General features: G+C 30.6%; 9 protein-coding genes across 9 annotated transcripts; 5 read left to right on the top strand and 4 right to left on the bottom strand.

The window, feature by feature from the left end:
• Positions 1-154: 154 nt before the first annotated feature.
• On the top strand, positions 155-3,742 carry FG379_002021 (uncharacterized protein; the record flags this gene model as incomplete). The annotated part of the gene is made up of 1 exon (XM_067327624.1): positions 155-3,742. The coding sequence occupies one exon, from the start codon at positions 155-157 to the stop codon at positions 3,740-3,742; it is 3,588 nt and encodes a 1,195-aa protein (XP_067181748.1).
• A 476-nt stretch (positions 3,743-4,218) lies between these two features.
• Positions 4,219-5,205, top strand: FG379_002020 (uncharacterized protein; the record flags this gene model as incomplete). The annotated part of the gene is made up of 1 exon (XM_067327623.1): positions 4,219-5,205. One exon carries the CDS (start codon positions 4,219-4,221, stop codon positions 5,203-5,205), a length of 987 nt encoding a protein of 328 aa, XP_067181747.1.
• A 555-nt stretch (positions 5,206-5,760) lies between these two features.
• Positions 5,761-6,519, top strand: FG379_002019 (uncharacterized protein; the record flags this gene model as incomplete). Its single annotated transcript, XM_067327622.1, has 1 exon — positions 5,761-6,519. One exon carries the CDS (start codon positions 5,761-5,763, stop codon positions 6,517-6,519), a length of 759 nt encoding a protein of 252 aa, XP_067181746.1.
• A 54-nt stretch (positions 6,520-6,573) lies between these two features.
• On the bottom strand, positions 6,574-7,797 carry FG379_002018 (uncharacterized protein; the record flags this gene model as incomplete). Its single annotated transcript, XM_067327621.1, has 1 exon — positions 6,574-7,797. The coding sequence occupies one exon, from the start codon at positions 7,795-7,797 to the stop codon at positions 6,574-6,576; it is 1,224 nt and encodes a 407-aa protein (XP_067181745.1).
• A 440-nt stretch (positions 7,798-8,237) lies between these two features.
• Positions 8,238-9,293, bottom strand: FG379_002017 (TSP1 domain-containing TSP5 precursor; the record flags this gene model as incomplete). Its single annotated transcript, XM_067327620.1, has 1 exon — positions 8,238-9,293. One exon carries the CDS (start codon positions 9,291-9,293, stop codon positions 8,238-8,240), a length of 1,056 nt encoding a protein of 351 aa, XP_067181744.1.
• A 158-nt stretch (positions 9,294-9,451) lies between these two features.
• Positions 9,452-10,027, bottom strand: FG379_002016 (ring finger; the record flags this gene model as incomplete). Its single annotated transcript, XM_067327619.1, has 1 exon — positions 9,452-10,027. The coding sequence occupies one exon, from the start codon at positions 10,025-10,027 to the stop codon at positions 9,452-9,454; it is 576 nt and encodes a 191-aa protein (XP_067181743.1).
• A 353-nt stretch (positions 10,028-10,380) lies between these two features.
• Positions 10,381-14,946, top strand: FG379_002014 (uncharacterized protein; the record flags this gene model as incomplete). Its single annotated transcript, XM_067327617.1, has 1 exon — positions 10,381-14,946. The coding sequence occupies one exon, from the start codon at positions 10,381-10,383 to the stop codon at positions 14,944-14,946; it is 4,566 nt and encodes a 1,521-aa protein (XP_067181741.1).
• A 180-nt stretch (positions 14,947-15,126) lies between these two features.
• Positions 15,127-16,887, top strand: FG379_002013 (SCT1 Gpt2p-like glycerol-phosphate acyltransferase signal peptide plus 3 transmembrane domain; the record flags this gene model as incomplete). Its single annotated transcript, XM_067327616.1, has 1 exon — positions 15,127-16,887. The coding sequence occupies one exon, from the start codon at positions 15,127-15,129 to the stop codon at positions 16,885-16,887; it is 1,761 nt and encodes a 586-aa protein (XP_067181740.1).
• An 11-nt stretch (positions 16,888-16,898) lies between these two features.
• On the bottom strand, positions 16,899-22,961 carry FG379_002012 (uncharacterized protein; the record flags this gene model as incomplete). Its single annotated transcript, XM_067327615.1, has 1 exon — positions 16,899-22,961. The coding sequence occupies one exon, from the start codon at positions 22,959-22,961 to the stop codon at positions 16,899-16,901; it is 6,063 nt and encodes a 2,020-aa protein (XP_067181739.1).
• Positions 22,962-23,020: the final 59 nt, after the last annotated feature.

The raw sequence follows: 23,020 nt of genomic DNA, 5'->3' as shown, positions 1-23,020 counted from the left end.
CGCAGATTTTACTCGAAAACGTGAATGAAGAAAATGTATTAGGTCATGATTTGATAGATACCATTTCCCTCACCTATTGAATTTATTTTAATTTCGCGTGTATATATTTTAAATACACTACCTTAATTATTTTAAAATGTAATTTTTTGCGACAATGGACATCGGAAAGTATTTCTCAGGTTTTTTCACACACACCTTAACAAGATCTGTAAATGAGAACCAAAACTCATTTGAAGATAGAGAATCTTACTTTTTATTGGTGTTGAAAAAGAACAACGAAGGTGAAAAAATACATCAAATAATTAAGGAAAGCGAGGAATTTAATATATATGAACTTAAAGACCTAAACAATCCACTAAATTTACTATATCTCGTTATATCACTTAAATTCACGAATGAAAAAGTTTCAATTAAAGCAGAAGAATTACAACCTAATAGAGACAATAATCTATTCTGGGGAGATTGGCCACCCTCATACTCGTGGGTTTTTTTTCTCGGCAATATTTTGTTTAGTAAAATTAAAGAGTCCGCATCGTGGGAGAATAATGTGGATGATATTATTGCCTTACACAATGGTGAATCCTTATTTGATATTTTTGAGAAATCAACTAGGTTTTTTGGTAGACACAGTATTTTATATGAGAGAAAAAGAGAAATAAGTGAATATTCGTCTTTAAAAGTTGATGAAGTTAATCAGTATAGTTCTATACCTAGACTATTTAACATTATTTGCGAGTGGTGTGATTACTTCGGTCCAAACATTATGACGACATTTTGGCTTTTAATCGTAAACTTTGTTATAACAACGCTAATATTCTTTATTAATTTTTTCTGTAAAATAATTGGTATCATTGTTTCATTTCTTCCAATGGAAAAAACTTCTCAGTTCAATCCAGGTTTGTACTCATCATATCTTACTCCATACTTTATTCTGTTTATTCCTATAATATCAAGTACAGGTATCATTTTTTTGAAAAGCATTTTGGATGACTTTCCTCTGCCGAAACATAAACAGGAAGATTTAATTTATCTTTCAAGTAATAACTGGAGAAAGAAAAATAGGAATAAAGTTGAATTGTTCTCCCTTTATCCAATTTGGTTTTCATTTACAACTATTTTAACTTATATTTTAATTTGTAGCTATTCAGTGATAACATACAGTAGATTTTCTCAACTCACGATGCATTTATTTGCTTCCCTGACAACCCTTCAAGCCTTAAGTATAATTGAGATTAAGATAAATGCTACACGTGAATCATATGAAACTTTGTGGTCCTTAAAATTGCCATTGATAATAAAAAATTTACTTTTATTTTTGTATTGGATATTTGTAAGGAGGATGTCGTCTTATTTTAATAAAAACGTTTTCGACTATTTTCCATTTACATTGACGTTTATTGTTTTTGTTAAGCATATTAGTTATATTTCATTTTCGATTCCTTTTTCAAAAAAAACAATAGGTTTTAAACTTGGCCCTAAGGAAGAAGTGAAAAGAGCACCACTAGGTGATTACATTGACTGTTTCAAGGAAAACGAGGTAGATAAAAAGAAAAGTTTAACTAGAGGTTTCTGGAGAAATTTCTTTCTTATAGGTAAAACAACGTTATATGAAGATTTGTGGTATTATAATCTGATAAATATGGTATTGCTGTCAATTTCTACAGAGTATTCAGTATTATCACCGTTACTGTCAATTATAAACACGTCCATGATAATTGTACTTATGTTTTCTAAAATACTGACTGACTCAACTAGACCATGGTTATTAAATGTAACCCTCTCACACCAACTATGGAAGTTTGTTTTTGACACTAGTACTTTATTTTCTATTTCATTTTTTTCATCTACTCCTACTAGTTCCAACTTAAAGACATTTTTGTTTCTAATAACTTTTGCCCTAAGCAATATTAACTATATTTCAAGTAAATCCGGAAGCATGGTGTATTTGAGTGAAAATTTAGTATTGTACATTTTCAAGGTCATTCCGTTATTTAAGTATACGGGACGAGCAATTGTAAAAAATAAAAGTTCACTTAACAAGGCAATAAACAAAGTCTTAAGGAAAAAAATAACGGGGATTTTAAATAGCCAGACAGACATATTCAGTGATTATTTGCTGCAGAAAAATAGGGAAGTTAGTTCGAGCAGGCCAGTTGAATTGCCAAGTCATTTGCAGGAGCTTCTGGAAAAGTTTGAAGGATACTGGGTTTTACTAAGATCTAATTCTGATTCACTTCAGGAAATAAATGCTGCACTGGGTGTTTCATGGTTTATTAGGAGAGCAGTAGACAAATTAAATCCGATAGTGCATTATGATATCGATAAAACAAAAGGTATTGTATCTATTTCAACAACCCTAATTATGGGGTTAAATGATAGAACCACCTTAATAATAACAAAAACAAAGATGTTAGGTAGAAGTAACTTTGAGGAAATTGAAAAAACAAGAATAGAAGAATTGAGAAATGAGGATTTAAATGATAATTTACAAAAGAAACATGAAGAAAGTGAATCAAATAGACAGTTCTCAAGTAAAAGGAAAAAGTCACTAGATAAATTTCTAGTAATTGAACAACCATCTACAACGTTTGAGTGGAGTGACGATAAGACAAATATCATATTAGAAACAAGACAAAATAGAGAAGGATTTAAAATGATTGAAACTAGAAGCATTATTCCATCTTATAAACTTCCATTTAAAATAAAAGGGAATGACGGCAGAGTAATCGACAGTAAGCAAAAGGAGGTTTTATGCCATAAGATCATTCTCAAAGGAAAGAGAAATAATTCAATAAACAAAAGTAACTTGCTTGTTTGTTGCAGGTATTTCGTTAGAACAGAAATAAAAATGTCTGATACGAAAAGTAACAGTTCGAAACAAAACACAAGACTTTCGAATGGTTTATCCGATGATGAAAAAACTCTCAACAATTCTCAAGGTGAAGATTTATATCCAACTTTTCTAGGTGAGTCAGATGATTTCCCTGCTTCAGTTGGGGAGGTTGCTCAAAGAGAGGATGAATTTTTGGAGTTAGTCCTCAGGAAGAGAAGCGAACTATTAGAAAAAACAAAAAAACTCGTCAAAGAAATTGACAATGGATCTCAAAAGTGGACCCTTGAAAGGAACTCTAATGGAATGAAGGTTTACAAAAAGGAAATTAGTAAACAACCATTTATGAGTTGTGGAGTGACATCAATAGTTGTCAATAGTGATAATTCAGAATTTCACCTGGATTCAGAAGGAAAAGTAAGTGGCGATAAAATTGCGTCTATTGGTGATATAGTTGACTATATCTGGGACTCAAATAACAAAATGTACTATGATCCAATGGTAGAAAAATCAGATCCAATGCACTACTTTAGAAACGATGAAAATATCTGTATTTTCTATCAGGCATTTAAAGGACAATGGGGTGTTTCCGGGAGGGATTTTGTCGTAATATGTTACAGATACAAGCCTAATGTTGATGAATCATCTGAACAAGATGATTCAAATTATGAATATCTTCTCACGCAATCAATTGAATGGCCGACAATAAATTCTGCTTATGTTAGGGCCAAAAATTATTTCGCAACATATGTTTTCCGTCCTGTAGGAGAAAACAAAGTTCAAGCCTTATATTTCAATCAAGTAGACCTACATACTGATATTTCCGCCTGGATTATTAAGAGGGTGATTTTAGATCAAATGAATTCTTTAGCTATGTTAAGAGATATTTTGCAGAAAAAAAACGACGTATAATCTGGGGCTAGATTTAGGATAAAATAAATAATAGATCTCATGAGACCTTTTTTTCCTTTATTTTTTTATTTAATTTAAAATATAAAAAAAGTTCAATATAAGTTTGTTAAATTGTTTTTAATAGGGATATTTTACGCTAAAAGTTAAATATTAATATTGAAGATTGAATTCTAAAAGAAAAAAAATACATCCTCTTCGGAAAAAATTTTGCAATATTTGAGCTCGAAAACGATTCATTAAAAAAATAATCGCATAAAGAATTATTATCCGTAATAACATAGAGCAGAAGATATTAGGTAATTTAGAAAGTGTTAAAGGTAAGAAGACAAAATATTTAAAACAAAAAAGTGAAATATATATTAATATATAGATCTAATATTTGTGTTTCTCTTTTTTTCGTATAAATTTGGCAGTTTCATTTGTTGTTCAAATAAGAATTAATTGGTACTGAAAAAAGTCTAATCGAAACGGAGAATATGCCTCAATTTTATAAGACGAAAAGATGTCCATGGTTTGCTGTCGGCCGTTGTAGAATGGATAAGGACTGCAACTGGGCACATTCAACAGAAGAATTGAGACCGAGTGTAGATCTGACACGCACAAAGTTGTGTGATGTGCAGATAAAGGAAGGAATATGTAGGAATCCAAATTGTAGATATGCACACTCAAGGAAGGAGTTACGTGCAACCTCTGATCTATTCAAAACATCCTTGTGCATTTATTGGATAAAAGGAAGCTGCGCAGTAGGGGATGCATGCAGATATGCTCATGGAATCGAAGAATTAAGAGCCAAACCACAAAAGGGAGAATTTGTTCCATTAGAGGTTGAGACTTTGTCAGGCCCGATTCCCAAACCTTCTGAAAGTAAAAAGGATATTGTGCAATTTGAAGGTAGAAGCAGTGTCTTACATGATAATAGACTATCACATCCTTACAGTGCAGGATCAATAACAACAGGCCCCAGCTCAGTAAATAGGTCTGGATTTGAGAGCGACGAGAGGTTGAACGAGTCTATTCCTCCATTTGTTGCCAATTTATTTGATTTTGATTGCAATAAGGCATATCAGAAGAATCAAAACAGTTTGACTGGAATAGATAAATATCAAATTCAAAAAAATAGATATACTCCTGTAAATGTCTTAGATAATCCATTCATTTGGGGAAACAGACAAGCTGAACAAAGATATATGAATCAAAATCAACAAGAATATCCATTTAGTGCAAATCCTATTTTTGATTGTCAAAATTTAAATAATCAAAACCAATTCTATTTAAATACTCCAGAAATGGTAATGAACAATAGGATGTATTACAATGAAGAAATTGAGAGAAACTTTGAAGTGAATCCTATGCCAAAAAGTTCGTATTCAGAGGGACTAGAAGAATTCTATTCATACACACCCTCAACTGCATCAAGTATCAAAGAAAAGACGAATCTTCACAACCTTGAAATTTCATTATGAAGGAAAGATGGAGGGCACATTTCAAATCATGCCAATATTGTAATATTATAGGGTGTAAATAATAATTTGATTTGAACAAAAGTTGGGAATAACAAATAGCTCATTTTTTTCTGATAGTTATACTGAGGTGAAATCAAGTTCGTTTTGGAAATCTTTCGTTTTATAATAGTTGAATAGTTCGATGTACTCTACATATGTCAAATTTGTCAAATCCATAGGGAAAAGGATAAACGCAGGATCTGAGATAAATCTGAAATGTGGCAAGTATCTTCTCTTTCCCTCAAATGAATAATTGTAGATTGCCCTCATAAATTTGATACAAGCAACCAAAATGAAATCTATTTCTCTCGTACCTGGTCGGCGGGTTTTAAATTCTTTTTTCTGTGATATTTTTTCTACCTTTATCACACTCCTAATTAATATTTAAAAACAAATCCCGCCACAAATTTCAAGGGCCCCTTACATGGTTTGAATTGCTAAAGGGTGGTGAAATGGATTGGTAATTTTGTTGGGTTATTACATAACTCAACGTTGAGTTCTAATCTCTAATTAAACATGGCAATAAAGTCAAATATTTCATTTTTAATCTGTGATACAATTCGGTATACTTACTATGAATTAATTAATAGCTTATTTTATGGAAAAAAATTTAATTCGAGATCCCACAAACCAAAGTTCGATAGCTCTAAGTTTGTTTTTTTACTTGTTAAACTACTTGGGTGGGTGCTAATGACTCTTTCCATACCAGTATGTGGTATTATTCTGGTTTATTATATCTCTCCCAGCAGAATTGACATAGTACCTGCTTTTTTTGAAACAGACTATTTCGTAATTTCAAACCCACTGAACAGAATAAATTCACAATCGGAGAATGTTTTATTCTCTGCTTCGTTTTCATTTTTGTTTGAAGTAAAATATCTTAGCCTTTTATTCATTGACAGAATTATAGTAGAAGGTGTGGATATTGCATACCTTGGAAAGATACCTCTTGATGCAGAAGGCAGTTCCAAATGTAATTCAGACAATTTAAATTATTTATTTCAAGATTTTACGGAGCAAGAATATCACAAAATATCGATGGAAATGGTTCACTTTTCTTGCACTGATAACTATAGTAGCTGTATTGTTGGGGTAACGCTAAACAAGTTTGAATTAAGTAACTATGGTCAAGATGCATATCTGCATGACTTAAAAGGAGGATATTCTAATTTTGTATTGAGGACATCTTTCTCAAGTTCACAAATGATGTCCTCACTTGTGTCAGGGAGACTGGGTTACAGGTACACCCCCTTTTCAATACCAATAATAGAATAGATAAAAGCCCAGGGCAGACAAGAATACTAGTTAAAGTAAAAATCTACTTTATATCTATTTATTTTTAAAATAGTTTCTTTCAGAATCTATGTACATCTCTACGCAACCTTCAGGTAAAATAAACCTTTCAGGACTACTGATTGCGACGTTTATACATCTTCCCCTGCAAAACCAACCCAAAGAAACTTCCTCAATTTCATCCCCATCCTCATCAATGCTGGTGGTTCCAGTAGAATTCATATCATTGTAACCTATTAAAGTTTCAGAATCTTCATTTAGAAGACTTAATAGCTCTCTGTGGGTTTCAGCTAGTTGGTGGACAAAGCTTCTTGGGTTTTGCTTCCAGAAGCGAGAGTCTTCAGGATCATATATATATATAAGTTTTGTTCTACGTATCCTATTTTCATAAAATTTACTTATTCTACAGGCCGCAGTCATTTCACAGGACTGATCACCTGCAGAAATAATATCAACTAATGGATACTTATCGTTGCCCTCCTCGCTCCAAAATTCGAGCAACACCCTTTGAAATTCATATAATTTTGCATTGGTATAAAACTCCCTGTACTCTTCTTCTTTAAATGGTGAGGGCGGTGGGCCATTTTTTTTTATGTATTCCTCCGTCGATCTGATAGATACATCGTACCTTTTCAGTAATTCCCCCAATTTAGGTAGGCAATTTTTTAGATAAAACAACTCAACTGTTCGTATACCTGCGTTAGTTACTATTACAATTTTAACTGCTTTCCCAACATCACGTAGCTCCGAGAACAGACTTTCTAATAAGTCAAATAGTCCTGCTTTAATTAGATCACTTCTAATTTGTTCTGTTAACTCAAATAAACTATTTTCGTTTTCACAGTAATCTATACTTTCAGCTTCACTTCCTATCTCAGATAAAACACTACGCCATCTTTGCATTATCCAATTAGTCGGAATCAATGTATTATCTAAGTCTAACATAACAATTCTTGAACACTTTTCTGGTTCATCTGATTCGGATTCTGTGTACAACTCTTCACTTTCCTGATTCAGACTCAATTTCGCCCTTGTCTCAAAAAAGTTAGTGAGATCTCTTGAATTTTCAACTTCAGATGTTAATTTAGGATACTTAAACTTTTTTTCACTTTCTCTGCTATTGGCACTTAATTTGTCTCTAAAATCACTTTCAAATATATCTACCTTAGTATTTTCAAGTTTCAAATCTTTTGATATATTATCCAAATGAGGAAGGTTATCTAGCTTAACATCTTTGAAGGTATCTCCATTTATTTCCATTTTTTCTTAAAGAAATATAGTGAATTTTTCAAGTATAGAAATTCAATTTGATCAAAGAAAATAAGAATATCTCCGTAGCACATCCAAAAGAATATGGTTTTCAAAAAAAGCGATCTTTCTTTAATATTCACACTTCCTGTTTAAAAACCAGCTAATAACATATGAGAATCCAAAGATGCATGAGGACAAATGTGGGGATTTGTACCCCGCCTCATTGTTGTGTGAAGCCTAGCAAGGACTCATTACCACTAGACTACCTAAAGTTACTAACATTCATTGACTGACTCAAACAACAAATAAAACACAAATATAATTAATATTCCTAGAGTAGTAGTGGCGAAATGTCCTGCCCTTGAAGTTCGTCATCTGCGGGTAAATGAGTATACATTCACAAAAAAAAATTGAACCTGAATTAGCCAATTCCACACATTTTAGTGTAGCTAGAAAATAATGTTTTCGGTATTTGTATTATTATCACAAATAGAGGATTCCTGAAGATCAGGGCACCCCAAACCCATATTATTATCCCTTGTAATTATAGATCGGTATCTTTTTTTGTAATATTGCCCATCATTTTTGTTGAGTGAGCAAAATGACCAATTAGACCACATAGATGTAACGCAGTCAATTGAACATGCGTTTTCAGACAAAATTGTTTCTGTGTTTCCGGTTATCCAACCTTCTTTCTTAAACGAACACCCAATGTAATTCAATACAACTATACATACAGGGATTCCCTCATCAAAGCTAGTAGCATTCAGTCTGGGGAAGCTGTTCCTCTCTTCAATAGATTGGTCCCATGGTCCGTGAGACCATGAAATGCACTCTTCATTATTCTTACATTCTTCCTTACATTTCTCTTTATCTATATTTGGAATGGCAATGGATCCACCACCTGACATTATAAATGCGCTACATCCCCAACCAAGTGTAATAATTCCTGTATCTGGACAATTTGATGGACAACGTGAATTGTCTAGTTTACATGATCTCAATTCGCTCTTATTGGGGCATATCTCTCCTGGGAAAATTGGCGAGAAAATGACGTGGCGAGTACGTTCAGAATAACCACCACAAGGTCTGGAATAAGTACAGGAAGACCACTCAGACCATTCTCCAACAACACAAGTCGTTGAGCAGTACCCCACCATTGAAGTGGGCATCGATCCAGATATAAATGAGTCGTCTCTTGTAAGACATCTGGAAGATTTTGTCTTAAAAGCACAAGATAAATCTGTTACCCTCCAAGACCAATACTTACACTTTCTATATTTTGAAGAGTTATGGTGTTTCATACATTCATTTGCACAACTAATCCACGAGTCAGTTCTTATTGATTTTATTTTATTAAGCCCAAGACAAAGAAAACCATGATAAACGGAGCCGTAATTTGGGCAAGTTGTCTTTTGATTCTTTTGGAGTGTTTTACAAACAGATATTTGAATAGTATAGGTTATAAGAATAGCATAAATTAATAACATATGAAGATCTAACATTTTTTCAACACTACCAAACATCGGAGAACCGAAACTATTTAATTAAAAGGCGGGAAGTTGTTAGTCAATGTTTGAAATTTACTATTTGAAAAGTGATTATACCTTTCAGGTGATTGTGACAACTATATTTATGAAGAGCCGACAGAATAAACTAATATCTATACCATATATATATGCATTTCATCATTATTCTGGATTGAACTCGCGTGATCCTTATAACCTAAAATATTTCTATCTTTGAATATTGTGTCAAGACTTACATTGCATAGCGGGCAGCTCGATTTTACTTTAACCCATTCATCTATACAATTATAGTGATAAATGTGCGAACATGGAAGTGAACGAATTAAATCATCATCACCTATATTGCTTAGACAAATTGCACATGTATAACAATGTTTTGACCTTTGAGTACCGTTCGATGATGTTGACCCGAAAACAGAGGTTGAATAATATTTATTTACAGTTTTCCCCAACTTTTTTGTAATGGATGAATATTTTGTTATCGGTGAAATTTCAGATAACTCTTGCATATTTATTGAATTTGCATGTTCACAGCGATTTCCAACCCTAACAATAGGATAATTATTTCTTCCTATACCATTCTCATAATCTCCCACTAAACACGGAAGCCTTTTACAAAAAATAAGTACGAAATTGCAAAGAATTATTAAAATAAGAAGAAACATAGAAAATACGATGAGCAATGCTGTGGAACATGAGTTTACCAACATTTTATTTTCTACTTTTATTTTCAAACAGGAATTGAAAAGGAATAAAAATTTGTCAAGATTCCGGGGTTAGGGGCAGAAATCATATACATTTTCGGGTCTGGAAGGAAGCTTTTATGCTGATAATTTATTCAAAAATGGGATATATGGAAAACACTAAAACATTTATTCGAAATAAATTTGTGATACAAGAAACAAGGTTCAATTTCTAGTCAAGGTAAAATTACCCGCCTTAACTAGAAAACCATTATTTGTGCGTATGTAAAGCCACAAAAAATAAAGTAATGTACTGTCAAAAAAATATGTTTATTATTGATTAATTGTTACATAAATGATTAATTTGTGATCTCAAAAACATGAAAGTAGATAATTCTAGGAAAAGAAAAAAAGAAGTAAAGGATGTTGGGGAAGTAAATAAGAAAAAAATCCATGCTTTAAAAAGCAAGAGAACTAGAAAAACAAATCATGCAAATAGAAGTGGTGCAGTAACCTACAATAAATTTCTATTGAAAATGTTTGAATCCGATGTCGAAGTAGGAGTGAGCGAGTGGCTTCAACTCTTAAAAGAATCGATAATTGTCACCGACTTCAATGCAAGTATCCCACACTTACGGATGTTTGAGAAAATGATCAGCAAAATATCAAGAATATATTTTGGTTCTGAATTAATAAGTTTTTTTGCAAAGTTAATTACTAAATTGGAAGCAATAGATGCCCCAGTAATAACATTAATGTTCGAATGGTGTTTTACGTTGTACTGTGAAAAAAAATTTTTACTGAAAAATCAGATAAGAGAAAACTTGAGTTATGACATAATAAAAAATGTCCTTACTGGAATAATAGGTGGTAATGTAAGAAATTATCTTATTTTTTTGATTTGTTGTGATAATAACATTTCCAGAAAATACTTTTTTCCTAATTCTCATATAAAGGATTGGATGGAAAATACAAGTGGTATTAGTAACGTGAATGATCTACAAGACAATATTTGGAAATTTTCATTAGGTATTCTTGAGAATATCAGGGTAGAAAATAAGAAGTCTAACATAATATTTAAATTATCTTTAGTTGATAGCCTTTGCATGTGTGATGCCAATGGTTTCTTTGATGAAAATATCGAAATAGATATCAAATTCTTTGAAAAAATTTGCTCTTATTTTGATAATTCCAAGCTTTTGGCACTATTTGTTAATTCTTTATACTATCATCTGCCATATAAGTCAAAAATATGCTCTTATTTTATCGACATATTACTTAATTCGCAGATAATAAGAATAAATAATACAATTAGTATTGATTCAAAAACAAAGAGTGGAAAAAAGGTTTGCGCATGCTATTCGGGAAATTGTTTGCCACCATCAGCATTAGAACCATACGAATTGATTGTTTACACAATGATTTCTCTGGTATTTTCTTATTATGGAATAAAATATGATATATCAAGTGATTTCAACGTTTTATACGAGGAATCATATAATATACTACATTATTTAACTGAAAATGAGCAGGCCAACAGTTCATTTTTTTTCATCCACAAATCTCAAGAACATATTGAAACTATTAATGAACTATTAGCTAAGTTTGGTGGTCATCCAATATTGAAACAAAATATTAGCTTTGATTTTTTTCAATTGGATTGTGTAAATTCGTTTGTTATATTGGTATTTGATTCGATATTGTCGATATTTAAATCGAAAGATATTCGTACTGAAAGCAATACAAAGCATAGTAAAGACACTGTTATTGAAGAAATACTAGTAACATTATTATTTCTAACAATACTTCATCCAAATACAACAGATTTTACAATAATCTACCTGTTAAAAAAGTTATATCAAGATCTGTATTCTTTTGGGTTTTTATTAATAGGAAGTTGCATTTCATTATTATTTAAAAAAGATATTTTTCCAGATCGGATATCAAAAACGCTACAATTAAATATTCTCAATTTCAGGAGTATACATGTTATTAATTCATATGTTTTTCCTTATATTCAGTTTTTTAATTGTATTTATCACCTTATTTCTAGAAGTAGTAAGAATTATAGACTGGTGAATACAATTTTTCAACTATTTGAGGGGAATTTCCTTCAATATTTTGATGAGAATACAAGAAACAAGGATATTGATGAAGTCGAATTGCATTTATCGATTAATATTTCACTAACATTAAATTCAGTATATCTAAAGCTACTGGAATTTTTTAGTTTAAATCCTTTATTATGTAAACTGTTCTTCGAAACGAAATTCAAAAATCAGGTAAATAATTCACACAAAGTGGGTTTGAAAGAAATTAAGATTGCTTATAATATCTTAAATCACAGCAAACCCTCTTTGTTGGATATTTTCAATAAGCTATCTTCCAGTGAGAATGACATTAATGTTGATAATATTCCTACTACAGATGATTTAAAATGCAATCAATCTCAATTTGAAATTTCAAAACAGATTAATTTGATTTCAATGTGTTATTCAACAATGATTCACATACTTGGAATAGTTTATATACCAGTAATTAAACGTGCAAATATGTCTATATATACATTTAATTACAACATTACTCCATTTGGATTCCTTTTGAGTGATTTTCATATGAATAATGACAATATTTATCTAGAAAGTGTTAGTTTAATCCAAAAAGAGTCATTTGAAATACCGGTACAGTTCTGTATTGAATTTTTAGATGAAATACTAAACTATTGTAAGTTGACTAATCAACAAAGTCTATTTGAAATTGATCGTTTTATCGTAACCCGTGCATTAGAAGCCACAAATTCTGCTTCAAATTATAAACGTATTTCAAGTTTTACCCATACATGTATAAGTGATAAGCTAATTCCCGAAAATTGCTTTTCTTGTTGTATTGATTCGTATTTGGAATATCTGGGAATAATTAATTCTATTAAGTCAATAAAAGGCAAGTGTTCTAATTATTACTTTTCAAAATCTTGGGTAAATCATGGAACTATAATATGTCTAATCACTCTCATTGGTGGTAGAATTGATGCTTATGGGGCGAACAGATTACTTGAATCAGAAATAAGTACTTTTATTGAGTTTTTTGATGAAACATCAAAATTTAATATTGACAGTTTGAGTTTTGAACTTTTATCAGAATTAATTAAAATGTTATTGTTTGAAATAAAAGACGAGATAAACATCAGAAAAGAATCAGGTGATATACAGAGGGTGTTATTTAGAAGTTTATTAATTTACTTATTAAACTTAGCCATTAAAAACAGAATGCTTGAGGATTTCATATTAAAATTAGATTTGCAAGGTTTAATAATTAAATTATGCAATTTATTTGCTTTTAGAGTGGAATGTTTATCAACAAATATAAACAACGGCTATTTTATTCAAGAAGCTAACAGTTTTTCAACTCCAAATAAGAACAAATTACCTAATGATGGAGATATTGAAGGTGAATACATTTTTGGTGATTATTACTCACCAAAATCAACAAATTCAAAAAATACGTATTTATCGACTCCAAGAATCAAGAAGGTTACACCAGTTATTATATCCAGAAGTAGTCAGACTAACAAATCACTTGCGAATCCAGATTTGTTCTCTTCCAACACAGGGACTAATTCATACATCGCTTTAAAAGGAGAAAATAATTCAGACTCACCTATTTTTCATCTTAAGACAATTTTAAATACAATTACGACTATTCTTGAGTTAAAACTGACGAGAAATGCCAACTTCTCTATTGTGTTAGGCAGTGGCCTCCATTCCACGATGGAAGAATTTACCATTGACATTCTGGAAAAAACTCTATTTTTTCTACTACCTTCAAATACTTTTTCAAAAGGTTCTATATTCAATACTGCGAAGATAGTTGAGAATGATAGTCAGAGCACTTATTTGGATACAATTTGTGAGTGTTCGGAAAATAGTGAAGCTGAAGAAATAGAAAATCCAAATGAAAATGAAAAAATAAATTCAAAATCACACTTTTCAGTAGGCAACATAAATAAACAGGCCTTTATTCCATTTTCATTGAATGAAGACGATTTTTCAAAGAATTGGTATGTAGAAATAGTAACATCTCTAATTAGATATCTTTTTAATAATATAAATTCAGTTAGAGATATTTCAGGTTTAATAACTGATATCGCATCTAAAACAGTAATGTGGAATCGAAAGGACAATAAAACAATAATATTCAAAGTTTTCAAAGAAATACTGAAGTTCACATTTGATTATTTCTATGACGATTTGGCAGAAATATCATTATGTTTACTTAGGAACAATGGATCACAACTGCTATCTTCAGTTAAATTTGTGTTCGTTGCATTGCTAGATCAAAATTCGAAACTAATAGACAGTACTTTAATTGAGCTTCCCTCTATTTACGCACTCAGCGAACTCGAAGAGCTTCATGAAATTATTCTTTTATTTCATAACCTTAGTGGAATCTTTGATCTTTGCTTTGAAATTCTCATTCAAAAGGAAAATATTTTTTCTGATAAAGACGATATATGGATAAAGAGTGCAATTAGTTTCATGGGTAGAGGCACAGAAGCATTAAATACGGAACTATCGAAAATGGAGAGAATTATTGTCCCCCCTAAAATTGATACAGTAGATGGCCAATTTACAGATTACTCGGAAAACGAGAATATTTATGAAGGACATGATTCAGAAGAGACTTGGAATAGATATATAAATAATTGTAGTTCGATGTTAGGAGAATGTGAATACACTATAGAATTCATTTCAATGAATTGGGTTTCTTCTAACAAAGATACGCCGAATAATGAAAGAAACAAAAGTTCAAAAGAAATCGACGATGACCTCAATGGCTTTATAACATTCGAGGAATGTGACGAGGGCATATTACTGGGGGATGAGTCTTACACAGATATCAAATTGACACCACACTGGAGTACATTCATAAAGTCATTATTTTTATAATTTTGTATTTTTACTTATAAGTTTTTCTCTCATTTGACCGTGAACGCGCTTCATAAGTGGGGCCCACTATCAGAAGAGTATTAGAAATATAGTTTCGTTTTTAAGGGAAGATCATTTTTTTATCATTTCTGTTTTGGGTTGTAAGCTATATCTCAAAGTGGAAAACAACATAAATCTGGAATGTATTTTTTTGTTAAGCTCCTAGCGCAAATAATTACGAGAACTTTTTTCAAAAATGTTACCGTTCTTGGAAAGGAGAGAATCCCATTATATGGTCCTGTTCTTTTCGTAGGAAATCACATGAATCAGTTTGTTGATGCTACTATGTTAATATCAATATTTCCTCGTCACATACGTTTTTTAATGGCGGATGTTTCATTTAAGGTACCAATTATTGGGACATTAGCACAGTCAGCAGGTTGCATCTCAGTCCAGAGACCACAAGACTTGAGGTATGCTGGGATTGGTGGACTTATTTGGAGTAGTGAAACGGATACTAGAATTAGAGGGATAAAGACAAGGTTCAAAATAGATTTGAAATTTCAGGACACGATTATTATTGAAGATTTGAAGATAAGCAGAAAAATTGTGAATGTAATATCGGATGATGAGATAATTATAGATAAGGAAATCAGTGTTGAGTATTCTGCCAATTTTACGGAAGGATATCCTTTTTTCATTTTACCAAAAATTGATCAGAGTTCTGTATATGAAGAAGTCAATGATGCAATGAGAAACGGGAATGCAATTGGAATATTCCCAGAAGGTGGGTCGCATGATAGGACTACTTTACTTCCTCTAAAACCAGGTGTTGCCTTAATGGCATTGACTTCCGTGCTAGAAGGAGCAGAGGATCTATTAATTGTTCCTGTAGGGTTGAATTACTATGAGCCACACAAGTCCTTTTCGAGTGCAGTTGTAGAGGTAGGACAACCGATACCTGTTACAATTGAGTTGGCACGTAAATATGAAGAAAACTCAACAGAAGCAGTAAGGGAACTTCTGTCGATGGTTGAAAAGGGTATGAATTCAGTTTTGTTGTCTGCTAGAGATTATACAACATTAACCTGTATAAGACTGTGCGTCCAATTATATCCACCCGACAGAACCCCCCTTTCACAAGATAATTACTATCTCCTACATCAATTATTCTCTCAATTCTTTTGGGCATTGCATGACGATCCTGAATTAGAGCATCTTAGAAAAGAATTATGCGAATATGAGGATACTATAAATCATTATGGCGTTCCAGATAAAGAGGTTTGGCAATTGAAACAACCAGTATCTTCTGCAATCAAGTTAATTGTAACTAAGTTTTTCTTATTGATACTGGTAAGTATTCTCGGTGGTTCATTCTTTCCACTCTGGGCACCTATTCGCTACATTCCAGCAATGATGGCCGAAAGGCATAGAAAAAAGGCACTTGCAAATTCTAAGGTCAAAATAAGAGCAACAGACGTATTGGCTTCCTTTAGAATACTCGTTATTATTGGTTTATTACCAACATTAAGTTTTCTTTATGGGATACTCTTCTCAATTATATTTATGAGTGGTACTAGCCTTAACATGAAGATAATAACAACAATGGGAATTGTTATGATACTACCTCCGATCTTTTACATATCTAGAGTCTCCTTTGAGATGATAATGCCGTTAACTAAGAATATTCGAACTTTATTTTATGTAGTTGTTTCAAATGTTAATTATTTAAGGGGTACAGAGAGAACTTTGATTCACATGAGAACCAAGCTTCAACAAAAAATTAGAGATTTAGTCTATACTAAGGGGCCACAAGTCTCCCAAAATTTTGTCAGCAGTTTTGCAACAGTTGTTCCTGATGCTGTTATACAAGCAGATAACAAAAGAATTAACAATTCTCTTGGAGAATATGTTCCAGTCGCAACAAGAGCAAGATATGATCCAAGGGAAGAAATCCTGTAATTATTAAGAATTTATTGCTTTTCTAATTCCTTTATAATTTTAATCAATGCGTTTTTATACTGGCTGTACGTTGCTCGTATATCACTCTCAACTCTAACCAACAAAATGTATGATATTCGAGTGATATGTTCCGTTTGGAGTTCACAAGTTGTTGATTCTGAGGAATTTACAACGTGTATCTGATTGTGAAATAGGCTTGAAACTAACTCTCTCCAGTTATTCTTCGTGCTTTTATTATGTATTCTTCCTAGGAAAACTTCAGGGTATTCATGTAAACTCCAAGAAAGGAACTCCTCGCCATAATAATAGTTTGTATCTATAGAAACCTGCGGAAATTCCTTGATTGAATGATAATTGTCGGATAGGAATGTTATTCCATCATCATTAATGAACATTTTTTGCCAGCTTTCAACAATAGGATCATTTACTTTATCTAAAAAAAAGAAATTACGTATGTCATCCCAGTTGTTTTCTTTATTCTCCAACTTGGAAGAGCAGTATTTCAAATTATCAACAAATGGATTATTCATCAGTGTTTCCTCAATATCGTCAATCATGAGAAAAGATAACAATAAAGTAATTGTTAACATCTGTTTTTTTGATGCTTTAACTGAATTTACCAAGTCAAAATACAAAAAATTGAGTATTTGGTTTTCATATGAAACACTTTGTCTAATGCACAACTTGTAAATAATTACAAGTGAGATTACTTCATGAATAGTCGGTTCTAAGCTCATATTTAAATAGTAATCGTGCAGAATATCAACTGAAACCTTATTATCCAATATTAGTCTACTAAAAATTAATGGGTTAATGCTTGAAGTGAAATTTTTGAGTTTATCCGAACTAATTTGAGAAAAATGATCATATAATAACGTAACTAACAACTCCAAAGAGTTGCAAATTATTTCATTACTTATAATTTTACTATTAAATGTTATTTCACTTAGTAAATCAATTACAACGTTGCTTATTTTTATAACCAGAGAATTTCTTCTTTTTTCGACATTAATTTTAAATATTTCAATAATATTTATCAATCCAGACAAAACGTACATTTCAAAATCTCTGAATTTAAGTAGCTTGTTGAAAAAATTAACTGTGAAGTTTTTTAATAGGTAGATATCTGAATCAAATGCTGAAATGATAATGCCAATTAATCTTGTAAATGAAAGCATTATGATTTTATTATCCAGTGAATTTTTAATAAAGTAATCAATCATATGGTTTCCAAAGTAAATTATCTTCGAGGAAAAACTATTGTTTGAAATTAAATATGATGAGACAAAATTCGTCAACCTTAAAATAAACCATTCGACAAATCCACTATTAATCGTTTGAAATTCTCTTGATTTTAACAATGGAATGGCTATTCTAAATAACAAAGATTCAAGTGTTTCTGATATATTAAAATTGGTAAAATTATCGCAAACATTACTAGATCCAAGAGAATTTAAAATAACTCCGATAAAAACCAATTTATTAATGAGGGTACAATTGTATGTCCCATTTTCAAAGTAATTACTAGAAATTATTGAAATAGCATTCCTAGTAACAATATCCAGCTTGTAAATGACTGCAAAAAGCATTGAATTCCTATTTAATATTTTCATCTCAAAGTAATTATCTCTATTGTGATAGCTGCTTCTATTTTCAAGTGAATTTGACAAGTTATTTGTTTGAGAGAACAGAAACAGCGCAGAGATGCTAATTTTTATTGGGTCATTTATACAATTAGCCATAAAAGTATCTATATTAGAGTGATTATCATTAATACTCTTACACACTTCCTTTTTAACAGAAGTAATTTGATTTTTATTGATAATTCCACATAATTCATTCAATGTGTCAATATTTAAAAATTGATTTTTATTTAAAAACGTACTCCAAGGTACCCAATAGTAACCTCTAATTAATAAGATCGATGAAACAATATAATATTGTGTTTCATTATTATTAATGTTCTCAAAAAACTTGGTCAAAATGTAATATTTCAGGATATTCATCATTATTGATGAGTGTTCATTTAGCTTACTTAGTTGATCACTTCTTAGATTATTCTTTGAATCAGCGGATTTATTAATATTGTAATATATATATGAGAAACAAAAGGCTTTTATCAATATGCCTACATTCTTATCATTATTCTTATTCTCGAAATAGTCATTTTTCATCAAAAAGTTTTCGTTAACGAACAAAAAGAGTTGACTAATATTTAAAATATCACACTCGAACAGTTTAACCGAGCATACAGTCTGAAAAATCAAGTTTACAACATTTACTTCTTTGTTATTTCTTGTTAAATTGTAGTAATAAATTACTTGGTTTAAAATTTCATCTTTCTCAGAAAAATTATCAAAAATAATATCGAAAAACGAAAATAATCCAAAACAATAGTTGTTTATCAAATTTTCATTCGAAAATACTAATACTTCTGTTGAATTATCGCCGTCTTCTTTTAAAGATATCTTAATAGGTTGCTCTTGAGTTTGCAAAAGAAAATATTTCTTTAATGTTTGTTCATAGTCTCCTTTCGAATGTTGGTAAGTATATCTCAGTAATATACAAATAAATTCGTTTGCAGAAATTTCCTTGTTTAAATAATAAGTATGATCACAAAATACTATATATGACCCGAATCTATCTTTAGTCTCTTGCTTTTGGTCAGTAAGTTGGTCAATTAAAACAGTTTTCTTCGAAAAATATCTCTTAATAAGAGCTTCGCAATTAACAAATGAGTTGAATAGTTTATTTGGAAATACTTCAATATTGAAAACGTTTGATATGTATTTTTCATAGATATCAGATAACAAGTCATATCTCAAAACAACAAGTCCTGAAAGCATAATTATTAGAATTGATTGATTATCGATAAACAATTCATCAAAAAGTTGTTTTTCCTTCCCTCTGATTTCAAAAACCTTCCCTATAATATCCAAATGGTTTTCAACTATTGTTTCCAGGTTTTTAAAAGATGGTAAATATGATAAAAAAAAATAAAATAACATGAATGTCTCGTCTTCAATATTTAAGATTATTCTTTTACTCTTAGATCTTGGGATCAACTCCAGGGCGATAAAATTCAATTGATTGAAATATTCTCTAAATATGTTAACAAATTGAAACATCATTTGCCACTGGAATGTAGTTGAAACCAACAGTTTGATATTCTTTATTATTTTAAATATGTCCTTTAAGAATTTCAGTCTAAATAAATCTATTTCTATTTCATCCGAATCTTTTATAACCTCTATCCTTAGCTGTTTAACATCGTAAAGTAAAAAATTTATTATTTCTTGAATACAATAATTGTGCGTAACCTTCTTTTTTAATGCAGATAGTTTACCTTTTATGATATTACGGGATTCATCAATATTTGACTCGTTTATTAGTACTGCAGTACTTTTATTGTCATAATTAAATTGGTTCTTAATACTAATGCTGAATAAGGAAAAACTGTAATTAATACCATTATATTTTTTTGAATTATAAATCTCTTGTTCTAGCTCGAAATTTAATATAGTCTTTACTGGCCCAGATAAACTTTCTGTAATGAAGTTTAAATTGTTTATCTCAAGATCTACATTATTCATTGATATAAATGAGTCGATTAATTCCAATAAATGAAATAAATTATTTATTTCTGAATCAAAACAATTATCAATGCAGCAAATAATGAAATCTTGAAGTTTTTCGTCCAATTTATTATTTTTGTAAAAATATTCTCGAAATAAATTAGAGATAATATTTAAGGAATACATCGAAATTGAACCTTTATTGTCTCTAATTATTTGTATTATTAGTGTTAAAATATAGAAAACATTATTTGGAACCTTTTTAAAAGAATTTTTTTCAGAGGGCCAATTTTCACATAAATATACGTTAAAGAGTCTAAGAAAACTAGATAAAACTTGAATAGGAAAATGTTTGTAATTAAATCCAAAATTTTGATTTTTGACTTCTACAAGTGGTGTGATGTTATCCGATAACCTTATTTCGGTTATTAATGCATTTGAATATAATCCGAATAATATTTTGATGGTTTTGTCACAGTCAAAGATTTCAAATTTACACAATTCGATTAAACAATGAAGAGAAGCCGAAACTACGTGTTTATTGATAGACTTCAATCCCTGTTGCAGTTTTTCAATGAAAATCTCGTTTATTATGTCAGGCTTGAATCTTAGAATGCAAAAAAGTGTTCTAAAGCCTCTCGTCTCATTGTAATGCCATTCTGTATTGGATTCAGATAATTCTAAATTAATTTGGTTAATTAAGTCATCCTCCAACTTTGAGAACGACAATTCGCCTTTTGTAAAAAGTAAATACAGTTTTCTCAGAATTTTACCATCATAGTTAGTTATTCTTTTTATTCTATTATAAACTACCGGAAGAATATTTTTGTTGTTTCCAAATGATAGAAGAGAGTTACAAGTTGAATCCAATAAATCAATATAATCTTTATCATTTTCAAACCTTCTAAGCAAGAATTCATAAGCTGGAAAAATAGAATCAAATAGTTTGATTTGGTGGTTACATTCATTTGTTACCATTTTTCTTAATAAATTACTCAACTTATCAGAATAAAAGGGAGTTCCAAGATAATATTTCATAATTGTACACCCAACTACAAAATAGTAAATTTCATCATTAATACTTATATCAAAAGATCGAGACTCTATATTTGTTTGCAGTTGGACAAAACGCAAGCCAAGGTGGAGGCTATTATAAATATATGACTTTAATAGACTTAAGGTATTTTCTTCAATTACAGTCAAAAAGTTGTGTTTTTCTAGAAAACTATTTATTTCCCCATCGGTTTTATCTGCAGAAACTGTAAGTAATTCATGAACGTTGATTTTAATATTTGAGAGGTCCTCAAGTTTATTAACATTTAACATTTTAAATAGAATACATTTTGATTTACTACAGAGAGAGTTATCTTTAACTAAATCACCCTTTATGTGATAAATCAGGGATGAAATAAATGGTAAAGTGTTGACCTGCTCGAATTCACTCGCAATATCTTCAATAATTTCTGAAATAAGTTCAAATTCGTCTACATTTGTAGTTTTTAATAACAAAATCGACATTGTTATAACAATTAGATTCACAATGTTAAATATTTTTTCGTGCTTAAGTTCTGTAATACCTCCATCTCTAAGAACAAATTTTAATATATTCAGAAGTTCAATTGAATTGGATAATTTGCTTATAAGCTCTGAACCTCCAAAAATTTTAACTAGAGTCAACAAAACAAACAAGCACAGTAGTGTACAGAACTTTTCCTTTATTTTCAGTTGTGATATTATTGAAACTAAAGTACTTAGTAGAGAGTATTCGTAGTTAGTGTTCATTAATAGCAATAATATTAAACACTGTATCTTATCATTTTGACATCTACCATTTGAATCTATTTCCAAATGATATTTTAACAAGTACATATTTATGCTAGCAAACACTTTAATTTTTGTGTTGTTATCGACTATTGGCAGCAATTTACTCAATATTTCATTTAATAAGTCGTATTTATTCAACTTAAGGCATTTTTCAACACAAACACTTATACAGTGCGTGCTCAAGTAGAGAAAATTGACAACTTCCAATAATAATTGTCGATCATTATTGTAACTTGAGACAATTTCACCAATAAGTGGTCTGAATACAGTTACTGGAATAATAAATTTGCAAGTAACAGTTTTTGAGTTTTGAATTGTGCTTCCCAACAATCTTCTGAAAATGTCAATTTCACTGTAGCATTTTGATTCCAGTAAAACATCCATTGATTGAGAACGAATATAGTCAGATAAATTCGATATCTCAGGTATATCAGAGATGAATTTACTTAGATCCTTAATTTGTTCATTTACAGACGAATAAATTATAATGTTCATCAAAATTTCAATAAGAATGCTTTTAACATCCTCTAAAGCGTCACACTCCTTGTTTTCCCTGAGAAGTATTCCCACATCTGCTATTGCTGTTTGTCTGAGTATTTCCTCATCTTCAGCCAGTTTAATCAACACACCTGTTATCTTCTTTTTCGCTGTTTTTAGTTTGTTCTTGAAATCCATGAGGTTCTATTGTAAGATCAAAAAAAAATTGTGTAATTACGCGGTAAAAAATTGCTTAG

This window comes from Cryptosporidium bovis (assembly GCF_009768925.1).
Source record: "Cryptosporidium bovis isolate 45015 chromosome Unknown contig_29, whole genome shotgun sequence".
Taxonomy (NCBI): Eukaryota; Apicomplexa; class Conoidasida; order Eucoccidiorida; family Cryptosporidiidae; genus Cryptosporidium; species Cryptosporidium bovis.
The sequence above is the reverse complement of the archived record's forward strand: the minus strand, read 5'-3'. Positions and strand labels throughout refer to the sequence as shown.